We start from the raw sequence: 15,197 nt of genomic DNA, 5'->3' as shown, positions 1-15,197 counted from the left end.
TAAAAGATAAAAGTTAACTAAAGCAGGCAAAAGCTCCTTAATGACTGCTTTAGTTAATTTTTATCTTTTATCCTTTTATGTACTTAGGTTTTATTCGTGTAATGTAGATTTAACTCTGAAAAGTCCCTTGGGGACGAGCCAATAAAGTATGTATGTATGTATGTATCCACTCAACGATTCACGGTTTAAGACTGCCGTCACATTCTCACTGGGAAATTTTCAAAGTAACACAGAGCTGTCCTTACCTGAACCCTTGTCTGAAGTGACTGTTGGGCACCAGGCTTACAAGAAGGTATGCAGAAGCTACACATAACACAGCAATAAAAGATACATTGAGAAATACTGAAGTGGAAATCATAACTTGCGTGACCTGAATACGAGTAACACCACACCTAACCTAAACTGCATAGAAGTTGGTAATTATAAACCCATACTATTTCATGCCATGACATGTTTTCGTGTTCACACCCTCATATAGTAAGGTAAATAACGTTTTCCATAAGCAGCAGTCCTTAGTGTAGGAGGCTGGGCCGCAAGGCAAAACCCAAACGCAGGCTCGCAGGCTCAACAGACGGCGGTAAGAGGTCTTGTGGGCAGCGGTTGACGGCTGGTAATCAGCTTTTATTGAAACTTCCGTAGTTTTGTTTTGCGGGTGGGCGAAGCATTGAGTTTTAAGGGAACATATTTTTTTTGACATGGTTTAATGCTACTCTGGTTTAAGGAGCGTGGGACTAAGAAAAATTCTGAGTCTCCATGAGGATCTCTTGCTGCGACAATCAGATCACCCCTGATGAAAGTACTAGACAGGAGTGTCGAAACGTTGGGTCGATGAATTGTAATTTCCCTGGTTACATTCATTAAATCCTTAAACCAGAGTAGCATCAAACCGTGTCTGATTGTCCACCTGGTTGCTGTGTGAACTTTAATCTCTCAGATTTTTTTAATCATCAGTTACGGCATACTCATCCTTCTACTTTGAAGGTGGTAAATTTTCCAACATTTTATTGGACGTTTCTTCTTTCCTGCAAGAACTTAATTTTGCAGATCAAGTAGCTGCAAAATCTACGAGATTAAAACAGTCCAAACATTTCAACTTCCAGAATGTGGAAGCAACAAAAACCACCGAGTGCAGCGGTCTCGGCACGAGTTGCTCTCACGCTGTGTAAAGTGAACGCTATGTTAAATTATAAACTTACCATTTCTAAGTCTGAGACTGTTGTCAGCAATAAGATACTTTTCCACCCATTTGTCCATGTTTTCCAACACCCACTGATGAGCCTACCAATAAACGGCAAGGATAAGTCGACGAGATTCACATTCAGCATGCTGACCCCTTCATTCTTAAGATCTGATTAGTAATTCTCTTTACTGACCGCCATACAATTCGTATGATATTAGTTCGGAGAATCAGGTATCGAATTTACTAATAATCCCTTAACTGATATTTTTCTTTATTCTCATTACTTGTCTGCTTGATACTGTACTGATGTTATATGGAGAAATTCTGTCTTGGTCACTCACGGGAGTTAAACGGTTATTCGGGAAGTTCGAGCATACTGTTTACTATCTTACACCGATCTATTATTAACATTGGTAGTGCGTTTGGCAAAGGTTCGAGTCAGCCAAGCCAGATGGTACGCTTGGTTGTACCATAAAAAAGAAAACAGACGTATACCATCCTGTTTTTCGGAGCCATACAAGTCAGCCAGTCTATACACAGAGCAGCGTTGTATTCGGCAGCCTGCGGAAGGTCAAACAGACGCGATTATCCTCTTGTCAATAAACAAGAAACACGGAAAAGTATTTCACAGTAACACAGCGTTATTTCAGAACCTCTTTCGAAGACAAGGGAGTCTTTTTTTTCGGTCAATTCGAAAAATATATCACAGAAATGCTCAATCAACACCTCAAGCCTGTTTTATTTTTAGCATTTCTACGAAAAAGGTTGCACATCTGAGCTTGAAGCAATAATTTGTTTATTTTAGGCTAAAGAGTGCGAACAAAAATTTAATTTTGCGTTATGAAAAATAAAAATAACACCAACAACAACAACGAAAACTGCGACAAATAGCTCACCTCCCAGATGCGCGAGAGAGTTAGTTTGGTAAAAGATGGCATGCCAGGTGGACCCCCCTGCATTTCTGTCAACATTGACAGTAACTTGAAGAATGAATGAGACTGCTGCAGGGGAAAAACAAGAAAGTGTTCAAAAATAAGCTATTACCAAATGGACTCTTTTGAATTTTATCAACGGCTCAGTTTGCAACGTTTTACCAACCTCTGGAGGAAGTTTTTGAACCGAAGACATCAACAGAGAAATTATCTGGAAAAAAAAAACAAAAACCAAGTAAGAATTCTGTTTATGAAAGTGCAACATTTCCATTAATCTCACAGACGAGCATCAAGAAAATAAAGAACAATTCTGCCTCCACAAAACTGCCTGAAGCGCGGGAAAACCCACGTGGCCAAGACATGATTGATTTTAGTTTTGCATCTGATTGGTTAGGGAGGAGGCGCGAGGCTTACAGACCAATGACAAGGCAACGTGAAAGTTGTAAAGACACGCGAAAATCGCTGACTCACGCTTTCCGCTAACTTCAGGTTGTATCTGCACAGACTGAAAATCAAGTTGGTTGTGTGACGGAGGTTAATACTGTCTTTGATGGCATGGAAAAGGAATGGAAATCCCTGTTGAAAAAGAAATAAAATACGATAAGAAATGATCAGTTGATAATGATGTGTCGATTGCGATACATTAAACTAAGGGTAGAGCGAAGAGTTAGTGAGCGAACATACCTCTCTCAGATCGTTTATTTTGAAAAACAATACTACACTAAATTAACCTGGCTTAACACAGAATATCGCCATACCTTTCCACCTGTTAAGGCAGCCAAATCATTCTCTGAAAGATGCAGTTGCCTGACATGCGAGAAAAAATAACGTTAGAAATTGAATGCTTAAGGTTGAAATTTCTTGCATGACAAAGGATGGCTGCAGCGGCGAGACTAGAATGACTGTTACGTATAAAGAGACGACTGTACCAAGAAACAGATAAACGGCTTGAAGCGCGGCAAAACGCGGCCGACCAAGTCACGATTCTTTAGTCTTGCATCTGATTGGTTTAGAAGGTGGCACGAGTTTTCTGAACCAATCACACGGCGCAGTTAAGCAAACCGAAAGATTCCTAGATTACTTTCGTCAGTTAATTGAAGATTTCTCTGAAGACGAACTTGAGAAGGATCAGCTTGGGAAAAAAGACCGATACGAATGATTCAGTCTCGTGTGTGCTGTCTCATGTGTCACACATCTAGCGTTACAAACACAGCTTAGCACTGTGTTTCACCTAGGAGTATTTCACAACAATTCACCGAAGTGGAGACACCGACACTGAGATGAATAGTTGTTTTAGTATATAATAGAATAGCGAGATAATAAAGCACAAAAATATGATTTTAACTAATTATATTACCTCAGACGATTACAATACCTTCGGGCTCAAATACCGCGCGAGTTGCTCGCGGGTTAATATCAAAGGATATTCGGAGTTTGAGTGGCCAATCAAAGCGCACTTTCAACGGTATCCACGATTTTAGAATATAGTAACCGAATATGGAATAGCGCTCTCCATGAATGTACTGTTGTTTCAGAGCAAAATTGTGCTCTCATCTAATCTGTTTACGCTTCTGATGAAGGACCTACGTTTCATTTATTGGGAGCAACAAACTAATGGATCAAAACTCGAAGGATCAGAACATCTTAGCTTTTCCATCTCTTGTATGAATACACTTTTACAAATTTAACCAAGTTGGTTAAAATCACGCCCACCTTTCCCCTCGCGATTCCTCGACTAACAGCGCCATGACAGAGATCATCTTCTCCAACGAACCCATTCGGTACTTATCTTCTGGGAGAATCGTGACTACTTCTTCATCGTCATCATCATCACCGTCATCATCTTCATCTGTTGTGGAGTCGTTCTGAGAGAAATCAATAATTCCATTTACGCAAGACCACAAGAGAATTTGGGTACCACGGCGTTAGCCAATTTCTCCTCTACTCCACCCCCTCCCCTCCCCTCCCCTCCCCCCTCCTGTCCACATAAGACCAGATAAATTTGGCTTTTCGAAAACGCTTTCAGGTCGTCATTGTTCTTTGTATTTTTTTTTGGCGGGATAATTTGACTCTCGATATGCGCATGCTCAAGAATGCAGCCAGGCGTTTCTCGCCGGTGATTGTTGCATTTTTAAATCCATTCGGTGCAAAGTAGATAAAGAACATTTCATCCGTTTTCTGGCACAGAAGAAAACCCTTTTTTGAAATTTTCTGAATGAAAACGGCGTTTTAGATATATCCAGCGTACAGTGGACGGAGAACATTTAAATCGGCGTTTTCTGGCACGGACGAAAATCTTTTGTTGCATTTTCAGGGTAAAAACGCCGATTTTAAATCTATCCGGCGTACTGTTGACAGGGCCAGATGTGAATCCTGATTGAGCCGTTGACTTACTAATTCAGAAGCCTTTGTTCCCAGATAGAATTCCACCATCACAGTAATGGCGTCCGCTTTCAGAAGAAATTCACGCTGCAAAAAAGAATAACACTGCCATTACTCAGTTGAAGACGTTTTTCAGTTGATAGTCGCCATAAACGAAAGTTGCAACATCCCAACAGACGGTCAGTTTTTAACAAATCTACGAAGTAAAAACAGGGGAAAAAAAATCGATGGTGACTCAGACGATGACACGAGACCGTTTCACTACTGTGTCCTTTGTGCAAGAGGAAACCCAAAGAAACAGAGGGCTTCTTTGGACACCCTACTAAAAAGTAAACTAAAACACATCGTACATTTTCGTCACGTGCATAAAAAAACGGTCAATGAAGAATAAATAATGAGAAACCATGGTTCATTAACCCTTCGACAGAACTCAAAATTGACACTCGCAAACTCGCAAAATGGGAGGACTTCGAGAATCCGCGAGTGAGAAAAATATCCACCAGCAAATTTTTGCGAGTAGATAGGTGGTGGCTGTCAAGAAAACGAGATATGAGACCAAATATCTAATACCTTTTCCATGAAACTTTTCAGCTCATTAAAAGACCGTACGAAATATGAATTCTGATCTTTCGACCAGATATGGTCACTGACATTTCAAAGGGAAAGAATTTGCTGGTGCTCTCACCAGTTGGTCAGGGTGAGAGTTCATCAGTTACTCATAAATGCCTTTAGGAAGATAAGATGACAACATCACTTTGCAACTGTTAATCAAAACTGTACATCAAAACAAAAATATGATAAAAAACGAGGGTCTAGTAGTCTATACCTCTTTGCCTCCCAGGACGGCGAACTGGTGAATGAACCAAAACACTTCTGAAAGATTCTTGACGTAAGCCTTGATATTATGTTCCAGCTGTAAGTAACAGAAGAACAACGTGTTTTATTTTATAGGGACCAACTCTGACCTCAACCTTTGCAACCCTTGGTTATGAAAGTGAAGTTAATGCACCAATCAATTCGAAGCTTCAACATCCCCACGCAACCCATAGACATTTAATCTTCGTCCGTGCCCGTGAGGTAGGGAATTTAAACTTTGCCTGGATGGGGTGGGGAATTTGAACAAGAGGTATCAAGTCCTTCCGTCTTTAAATATGGAGGTGTTTAAGATAAATAGTTCACTTCCGCGAGCGAATGGTTCTGAAGAAAAGGTCTACAAAGGTCTCGGTTTTAAAGCTTGGTCAAAGTCGCGCTGGTTTTGCCCTCTACAGAAAAATTGGGTGGGGCATTTGCACACAATTTTTGCTCTGGGGGTGGGAATTTAACCAAACTATCTTCAAAAGTTGAAATGCCTGAGGGTTCCAAGTTAAAGCTTTATGCCCCCCACCCCCCCGGGGAGGTGAGAATTTGAAAAACAACTAGTCTTCAAAAGTTAAAATGCCATGGGTTGCTTGTTGAAGCTTTGAATTGATCGACGCATAACTGCTTACTCACCAATCTGAAAACAGCTTTCACAAAACCGCTGACAGACAAAAAGTGCTCTGTCTCTGGTTCCTCATCGTCCCTGAAGAGCAAGACGAAGTTCAAAATGGATGCAAAACTAACACAAACAAGAATTATTATATTTTGTTCCGTAAAATAAAAGCAAACAAACAAAAATGACAAATAAATTTCAGAAAAAAAGTATGTTCTTCTGTAAAGCTTGATTAGTCATTTGCTACAGCGCGGATTTAAGGCAAAAGTAGAGTAATATGCAGTATTGCGATGTACAATATGCAAAACGAAACGTACTTGTCGGTGTGGCCTGCATATAGTGGCCTCAGGATCTTGATCACGTCCAAGCAAAGACGAGCCAACATCTGCAGTAGGAAACAAAATAAATTTTAATAACAGGGAGAGGGTTTCGGTCACGAAAGGATGATGAATAGGGGATCTTAACGGAAAAAAAAGGAAAAATTCTTACAACAAATTCCATCTTTAGACACTTAAGCAATACATTTTTCTTCTAAATCTTTGAGGCAATGTATTCTTGACAAGTTCGTGGCGTTATAACTACCTAATAAATTGATTTATCATATTCATCTCAGAAAGGAAGACCGAACTAATAATCCTCTACAACAAATGAGAATGGGTAAATGCAAACTACAGTGTTATCCAACTAAATACTGCAGTCTAACATTCGGTTTAGGAGGGGTATAAACGTCGGATAAGCTATGAAAAACATTTGATTATGGAAACAAGCTTGTTTTATTTTTTTTTTTGATAAGTTTTGGTTTTTTTGAAACTGACTAGCTAGGGTTTGATCCCTCAGAAGTGACTGAGTTTGATTTTCACCTCAGTTCCGGGCCTGGGACTAATCACAATACAGTTACAAAGTAACTATTGGACCCGTCATTATATATCGCCTGCAAGAGGGAAGGGGGGGGGGTGTGGGTGGGGTTGACTCTCCTCTCATTTTCCCCAGAAAACCTTGTGATTCCCAGGCGATAAACGACCATTGGTCCCCAATACAGTTCCTATAGACCACTTTCATAAATGGCTGCCGTATAAATATTCTTTTGTTTAAATTTAAAGTAGCCCTACTGGCCTCGCTTGAGATAATGTATTCTTTTGAATTTTTTACTGGAGAACGAGGCCAGTAGGGCTAATTTAAATTTAAACAAAAGAATGTTAATCCGGCAGCCATTTATGAAAGTGGTCTATATTACTAATTCACTGTCACTTACGTGCCGAACACTTTGTATGGGGCACTTGACCAGCACCTGAAGTAACCATTCCTCACTGCTTAGTGTCTCCAGAAACCACTCACAGACATCTGATGACTGTTCATATTGAGACAGCAATAGGTCCGCCCAGTTCTTGATCAGCAGTTTTTCCTTGGCGTGGACGAGTGTTTCCAACAAGAATGATGTTCCTGGTAAAACAAGTTCTCGTTTCAAACTACTAACTGTCGGAATATTTTCTTAACTTTGACTGAGTGGCACTGAATTTGTAGTTAAAGATTGTTGGGAAACAAAAATTTGCTACTGTATCTTCCGTGACTGTTGATCATTCCGATGTGATCTGTTTGATAACAAGCACTAGGCGATTATGGTTCTGCATCATCAAGCACTTTGCAGATGACACAATCGATGCAAAATCACCATTCCTGTAAATACTTATTTTTTGCTAAAAAAAAAAAAATGACCCATACAATACACGGTTTCCCATCCCTCCTCACTCAAGCACTCTACACCTGCTGAGCTACTAACACAAGCCACAAGCATAATTACCCAGCCTGACATTGGACAGCACAACCTCCTTGGAATCTGCAACCGAGGGAGCAATGTTGCTGCATATAAGCCACATGAAGTTGAAGTATGTCGTGTCAAACACGTGTTTGTCGTGCAAGAACTGAATGTTGTCGTGCCAAATCCAATCAGCCAGCTCTTGGCTTAACTCTATGTTTGGCGTCTCCGCCAGTAATTCCTTCTCATTAGGATCGCACCGTTCGTAGAACAACATGTAGGCGCTGTGAGTCTTCTCGAACGAAAAATCCATAAACTTTTCTGTCACTGCATCATAGGTCTTCGTCTGTTAAGAAGACATTTGGCAAATTTAAAGTTGCTACATCTTCCATTTCAATAACAATATTTATTACACGACTCGGGCAGTCAGAGGGCCATCAACTAAAATCAACCAATCAAAATGCTCTATTGCCGGTCAATATTCTCTGAGTATTGGACCGGGCACTGTCCCGAATGGTCCCGAATGATACCGCACTTGCGTCCCTTTGAACTTCAGTCGTATAATAAATCTATTACTAACCAAGCTTGCTCGGGACCGTACTGGAAGAATATTGGCCCTCGGTCTTTTTTGAACGAGCGAGGTCCGTACTGTCAAGACCTCGGGCCGATATTCTCCCAGTACGGCCCTCGCGCTTGGTTAATAAGATATATATTTAGTTTAAGTGTAATGATGATAGCAATGCCAACAAACTGGATTAACAACAAAAATAGTAAGATAATTTTTTCTTTCTTTGATTTAAATGTAATTGCCCAAGAATTTTGATTAATTCTTATTTATGATCTATTGGAGGTCAGACGCATAGCTGCCGTCAACATCAACAAAATTTTGCTACTTTATGATATAAAGTAGCCAAAAAAAAAAAGAACTTGTATTTAACCCACGAATCTCGCCATACTCTAAAGTCATTACCTTTTTTTCTCTAAATGTCAAAACTTAAATAAAACAAAACTAAATAAAATTATTCAGGGGGGAAGTTTCTAAAGAAACTGTGGTGCTGCGTCGGTGGGGGTAACAAGGCAATTTGGTTTTATCAACTAAGTTGAAATTGTAAATTGGCCACCGTAAAGAGTTAAAAAACTGACATTTCGAGCGTTAGCCCTTCGCCATTCGCTCTGACGAGGGGCTAACACTCGAAACATCAGCTTTTTAACCCTTTACGGTGGCCAATTTACAATTTTAACTTAGTTGATATCACCAAATCACCTGAATAAAATTAGCCGTCCACGTTCACGTTCTCCAGACAACGTCAAGTTTGGTCATTTATAACGCATGCGCACAGCCATTGTTCCCTTTGCCGAGTAATAGATCACGGAAGACGTCAAAAGATGATAAGACCATCAGTGTAACACTGGGCTGTACCTTTTGCGCCGCTCTCTTGTTCTTAACACATTTCGACGTCACCTGCGATCTATAAATGAACTGACACACAGCTACATAGAACCCGTTTGCTAATTAGTCGAGGTGAGCACCGAAATCAAACTTAGCAGAGTTCAAATTCAGGCTGCTGTGGCCGACAACGGTTGGTTGATATCTCTACTAAAGATTACTCGGACACTTTTCTTTACTTGAACCAGACAGAATAGGTTCGTCTTCTTGCTCATTCATTGTACACGGTATATACTGTTTTAACATTGTTTGAGAAAAAGAAAGAAAAACAAAAACAACGCCTTGTTAAGTGTTACCGTCATTTCGCCGCCAAAGCACTCGGCCGCGATCTGTGCTGGATCGAATGGTTTCACTTCTGCGTCGTTGAACAGGAACCACTGATCACGCCCCTGGGGGGAGGACCGGTCTAGTATGAAGCTGTAGTAGTGCCCCCCTTCTGCTGTGCCAGTGTGAACCACAACTCCTATCAACTGATACCAGTAGCTAAGATCGAGTTGAGGGTCTAACGGGGGAAGAGTGAAATCATACATCAAAGATTTCATTATGCTAACCGTTTTATCAGATCAGTAGCCGCAATATGAGCTAAGCTAATGCGTTTGTTGAAAAGGATCATTCTATCTTCAAAGCAAAACAATATCCAGAATGTAAAGATGAAATAAACAATTTTTAATAAACGAGAAAAATCGAGTTTCCAGATGGAAACTCGATTTCTCTCTTATATTAAAAATTGTTTATTTCATCTTAACATGCTCACTTTAGGGGCTGGTTGGCTGCATGTGATGCTTTAATGCATGTGATGCTTTAATGTGACAGCGTGATGCTGTTAGTGAGCTTCTATGCGCTAGCTGATGTTTGGCTGTGTAGCCGCGTGATGCGGTTCCAGTCAATACCCACTAATTGACCCTTGCTCACCATAGAGTCTCCTGTAGCTCAGTGGTTAGAGCATCCGACTAGATCACGGAGGGTCGTGGGTTCAATCCCATCTGGAAACTCGAATATCCAGAATCAACGTTAAATTGAATTTATTCGGCCTCTGGGGAAAATTTTATATCACCGTGACTAAGTATATGATACGTCGGTGGGCCTAGCTGAAAAGGAAAGAAACCGCCGCTTTCTATGACAAAGATGGACCATTATAACGAAGAATTGTACACCTTAGAGTTTTATTACAAACAGCCAGACTCTCTCCACTCTCTATCCCTCTGCAAGCAAACAAGCAAAAAAAATGCAACAGCAACAGCAAAAAAATGGAAACAGTTGCGACCACAGTTCACAATTTACCTTGATCTTGTTTGTCTCCCATCAGAAATTCCTCAGTGTACGGAGCCATGTTAAGTTGAAGGGGAAATGAGAAGTGTGTATTCACTTTCTCTTTCATCATAGTCACCATGTTGAACGCATAACGCATAGTGTTGAAACAAAGAATCCGCGGAAGAACTTGAAAACACGCCCTACGTAAGACAAAATTAGTAGCACTGTTGACTTGTCAGAACCTTAGCGATATAAAGGCTTCGCTGCCACGCCTCATTTAGACTACATAATAATTAGTTTTTGTAAAGCTCTGCTCTAAAGTTATTAGTTTTCTCCGCTCACTCATTCCTCCTTAAAATCGCATGACTTCATTTATAAATAACAAATTAACAAAACAGGGAAGCTTCAGAGGCAAAACTCTAGAACAAAATTAATCTTTCGCATCAGTACTCCTAACCCCATTGTTTCAACAACCGCTTTTCATTCAACTAATTTATTCTTGTGTTTTTACGTTGCCATGTTCCCTTGATTAGCGTAGCTCCATCTTTCTGTGTGTAAATGCATCCATTCACTCAGACGAAGCTTACGCTCCAAACGTCGGCTGCAGTGGTCTCTACGATGGCCATTTTAGATTACAAATGCAGCTGATAAAACCTAATTATTCAGTTTTGAATACCCTTGGTAAAAATTTCCTTCCTCTGCCGACCGTATTTCGCTCACCTTTTCTCTGCCCTGACTTTCTTTCCACATTGCGAGCAGGTGTACATGTTATCTCCGTCCAGCGTGTCTTTAATCGTCACCTCGTCCAATGATTCCTGACACCAAAATAAGGAGCAATTTGCAATTGAGTGTCGAACGTATATTGTGATTGCTTAATCTTTAATTTACTTCGCTCTGTGATTGGTCCAGAGAACTCGGGCCACTTTCTCGGCTAATGTAGTAGAATGTAATCCGATTTAAAAAGACCAAAACAAATCGCAGCTTGGTCTCTCGTGTTTTCCCGCGCTTCAAACATTTTTATTTTTTTTTCCAACTAGAGTTCTTATTGGCACCACTTGATTGGCCGTTGCGATAAGTTTGGTTTTGGTTTTGGTTTAGGTTTCATCTAATACGAAAAGGGAGACGTAAGGAGAGGAAAGATGTCACAAAACAAAACATATTCTTACATAAAGGCTCTTCATGTCTGCCACAGTGCACCGCACAGAATAAAATTCTTCTCTAGTCTTACTGACGTGTGAGCAGTCCTAGAAATGGAAGAACACAAAATCTTTCAGTGGGAGATCCACCACAAAAACTAGGCCATCATATAAAAATACCTACACTCACATTAGCCTCAGACGGGACTCGAAGAGTGCTTGCCATGCAAAACAAAGGATTATACTTATAACAGGATTTTCATAAACTTTTACGTATCAAGTTAACACAATCACAGCAAGACATGGACCACCCTTCCTTCGATCTTTTAACATGGAAACTAAAGAACTAAATTCAGGAACCATGTTGCCTTTCAAACCATGATATAAAGCACGGGAGCTTGCGGTTGGTAAGGTCACTTATGCCACACCACTTAATTATCCCGGCCCGCCAGGCAAATCAATTTCTGGTAAATACGTTTTCTCACCAGTGACACCACATTGTTGCTGATCTCTCCACAGAACAAATCTCTCACCAAGAGTTTCTGCAAAACAAAATGATTAAGACAAATACATCAGAAGACTTCAAGATGATTTAAACAGCGAGGAGTTTCACTGGACAATTTTCCCAATAATCAGTGAGACTCGAACCCAGGATCTCCGGATTCTGAGTCTGCCTGAAAGTAGCGCCTAATATGAGCCACAAATTGCATTAAATTTCTTACCAGTGTCGGTGACATTTCTTCTATTTTGCCAATCAGGTCTGTGAAGAATTCCGTCATGTCTTTCTGTTCTCCAGTGTTAAGAGGCTGTTTGTCCATAGTGTATGTTCGGCAGAAGGTTTTAGGGTTGTATGCCTTTCTTTCACTCGCCTATGGTTAAAAAGGACGAGAAATAAGATCTTATTTGACAGCCTTTGGCGCGAAATTTCACGGACTCTTCTCGTAGCCCAAGGAAAAATTATTCTTTTTGCAGAGAGTTCTCTATCGAAGTCAGTGGTCAGAAAAAGAGACAAAAATAGGCGTTATATTTTCGAAAAAAATTAACTTTCCCAATACATTCAAACGTATATTTTTTCCAGAACTTCGATCTTCCTGGAGTAACGCTTCACGGAACGCCACCCCACATAACATAACATAAGAAGCATCCCATTCTCTCTCGCTAAATAAGTAAAAGATAATTGAAACGTCGATAAAAATATGTAAAAGGAAACAAAAGTAGGGAAAAGGAATATTCGAGACTATTCAAACACAAAGCTGATTTAAGCACGAGTACCTGTTAATTAAGCATTCTGTTTTGAGCTTTGCCAAGAGAGCTACACGTTTCTAAAACACCGTGACTTACTGACTTGAGTGGTTGTTTGTAACTCGTGTAAGATAACTTGGTTCTGACAGCCTGCAAGCACGCCACCTAGTCATTACTACGTTCGCACATGCGCAGACGTTTGACCGCTGTGCACTCTATAACAGGCAGGGGTTGCGTTGAAACAAAGTTCACCTGTACCCGTTCACTTACTTTACGAGATGGGAGACAACGCGAGTGTTCTGTGCCATGAAAGCATAACACAATGATCCATCCCGGGGTAGAAGCCGGATATTTTGATCCGGAGTCAAGCGCAACAAGGGTAAGCAATTGGCCACCATGTCGCAGGCATCAATTAAAATTCTTTAACCTAAATTCCACTCACCATTAAGAAACAAAACATCCTTTGCATTTCACGCATGAGTACCTCATGTTTAACATCGCTGATGATCTAAGAGACGATGAAAAGTGTTAGTGCATTAATGAAGATGACTAAATGCTTTATTTCACTGAGTTGCTCACAGCATATTCCGGATTTCAAACAGATGACTTGTTGACAAACGAAATCTTAGGGGGATACAAACTTCATTCTAAATCTTTTTATACAAAGCATTTTCAACTGAGTGTCGAAAGTCATCCGGGATTGCTTTGGTTTCGCTTTACATCGCTCTTTGATTGGTCTAGGTAACTCGCGCCACTTTCTTGACCAATCAGATGTACAATTAAAACCAATTACGAATTGGTTGCCCGCGTTTTCCCGCGCTTGGTTGCCCGCGTATACCCGCGCTGTAGGTAGTTTGGTTGTTGTACTAGGAAATGTAAAAAAGATATGCATACTGATGCAAGGGTGTAAAGGGTTAGTAAAACTCACCCTGGAGTTCAGAATAGCGGCCCTGGCTTGTGGCATCATGTACAACTGCTGCATGCAGGAGGCCATGTAACACGTGGCTCCCAAATTGATCATTCCTACCAGCCCACACGGTGAACGGCCATTATCATGAGGCCAGTAATGCCAGCCGTAAGAGGAACGTTTTCTACCATCTATAAACAGAAAGAAACTGGATCAAATTATCAGCTGGTGAGTTAACTCACTCGTGCTCAGATTCCCTTTACGCTGGAGCTTGCTCAAGTTTCTGTAGACTGAAGGGACGGGGAGTATTGCTTCTCCTCCCGAATAGAATTCTGGTCCATTGCTGATTAAAACCAGCACTTCACCAAGCTTCCATGAGAAAACACCAGTACCCGTAGTGATCAGCGGTATTTCGTGTGCACGGAACATGCGCATAGAGATTTATCACAGTACCCATTTATCTCTAGAATGAAGGACGCTATTGCCCGAAAAAGGGTCTTTGCCCCGGGGAAAGAAAACTGCAATATGACCTGTCGAGGGCTAAAACCAAAGAATCCTAGATCCAGAGTGTCGCACGCTAACCATAAAGCGATAGCGTCTACCTGACGTATTGACGGAAAACAAATTCACAGTGATCTCCACCGTACTCGCATCTATGACTGCGATTTGTTATTTTTCTTTACCACTGATCTATAGATGACTTAAAGCTGCTCTAAACGTGGTTCATGTTACAAACATTCCGCATACTGCTAGAGGTTGATGCCAACGCAGTGTTTTTGCGCTATGATAGAAAGGAAGAAGGTAAATTTCTGGCCTACTGATTCATTACGAACGATTATATACAACTATTGCAAACTCTTACCAGAGCTGTGATGTTTCATCAACAGTTTCTGAAGTTCAAGGAAGTTGTCTTGGCAGCCTCGAGCCATCTCCAGAAGAAGATCGAAGGCCGCACCCCTAGCCAGCTTCAATACAAACAGAGCATAAGTTACAATGTGGACGTTGCTGCAATATTGTAGAAACAAAATTCATCCCGAAGCTCTATGGCTTTAATTACTGGCCGCTACACACAATAGGATACTTCATCGCCCAACAATCCTTACTAGAGCTACTGTGCGTTAACGTAAGCTTCAAACAAAAAACGTGGAAGAAGTAAATCAAAACGAAATATCTTTAAAACAAACGTAAGTAGTAAAATGCTCTCCCTCCAAACGAAGAGTCAAAACTAGTTACAATCTTTCAATCTACCTTACGTAATCAATTTCCCAAAACACAGTAGAGTATTTCATGACATGTTTACCTTGGATTTGCAGAGTGGCAAATCCCTCTCATCACAACAATCTTCTGGTAGAGAAAACAGACAGGAACGGAACACATCTCGCAGAAACTCCTGGAAACAAACGGCATAAATAATTCAACGTCAGGCGACTCCGAAAGTTCACGATAATATCATCTCCAATAAAAAAAAACAACCATCAGTGTCACAATTAGTTGAC

General features: G+C 40.7%; 1 protein-coding gene across 1 annotated transcript in view; it reads right to left on the bottom strand.

The window, feature by feature from the left end:
- Positions 1–15,197, bottom strand: part of LOC111329818 (ubiquitin carboxyl-terminal hydrolase 34-like) — a 61,540-nt gene that overhangs the window by 13,698 nt on the left and 32,645 nt on the right. The window contains exons 29-52 of the mRNA XM_088725217.1: positions 15,002–15,091; positions 14,564–14,666; positions 13,723–13,892; positions 13,237–13,302; positions 12,275–12,421; positions 12,038–12,094; positions 11,583–11,660; positions 11,137–11,231; positions 10,447–10,616; positions 9,462–9,667; positions 7,764–8,064; positions 7,218–7,405; positions 6,283–6,350; positions 5,986–6,055; positions 5,321–5,407; positions 4,507–4,581; positions 3,826–3,977; positions 2,871–2,919; positions 2,584–2,688; positions 2,279–2,323; positions 2,077–2,181; positions 1,676–1,741; positions 1,197–1,278; positions 246–303 (exon numbers count right to left, since the gene is read on the bottom strand). Coding sequence (XP_088581343.1) covers positions 246–303; positions 1,197–1,278; positions 1,676–1,741; positions 2,077–2,181; positions 2,279–2,323; positions 2,584–2,688; positions 2,871–2,919; positions 3,826–3,977; positions 4,507–4,581; positions 5,321–5,407; positions 5,986–6,055; positions 6,283–6,350; positions 7,218–7,405; positions 7,764–8,064; positions 9,462–9,667; positions 10,447–10,616; positions 11,137–11,231; positions 11,583–11,660; positions 12,038–12,094; positions 12,275–12,421; positions 13,237–13,302; positions 13,723–13,892; positions 14,564–14,666; positions 15,002–15,091 — 2,633 coding nt within the window. The remainder of the gene's footprint in view (positions 1–245; positions 304–1,196; positions 1,279–1,675; positions 1,742–2,076; positions 2,182–2,278; positions 2,324–2,583; positions 2,689–2,870; positions 2,920–3,825; positions 3,978–4,506; positions 4,582–5,320; positions 5,408–5,985; positions 6,056–6,282; positions 6,351–7,217; positions 7,406–7,763; positions 8,065–9,461; positions 9,668–10,446; positions 10,617–11,136; positions 11,232–11,582; positions 11,661–12,037; positions 12,095–12,274; positions 12,422–13,236; positions 13,303–13,722; positions 13,893–14,563; positions 14,667–15,001; positions 15,092–15,197) is intronic.

The sequence above is a fragment of the Stylophora pistillata genome, chromosome 6, assembly GCF_964205215.1.
Source record: "Stylophora pistillata chromosome 6, jaStyPist1.2, whole genome shotgun sequence".
NCBI lineage: Eukaryota > Metazoa > Cnidaria > Anthozoa > Scleractinia > Pocilloporidae > Stylophora > Stylophora pistillata.
Note: the sequence above shows the minus strand (reverse complement) of the source record. Positions and strands in the feature narration are given on the sequence as shown.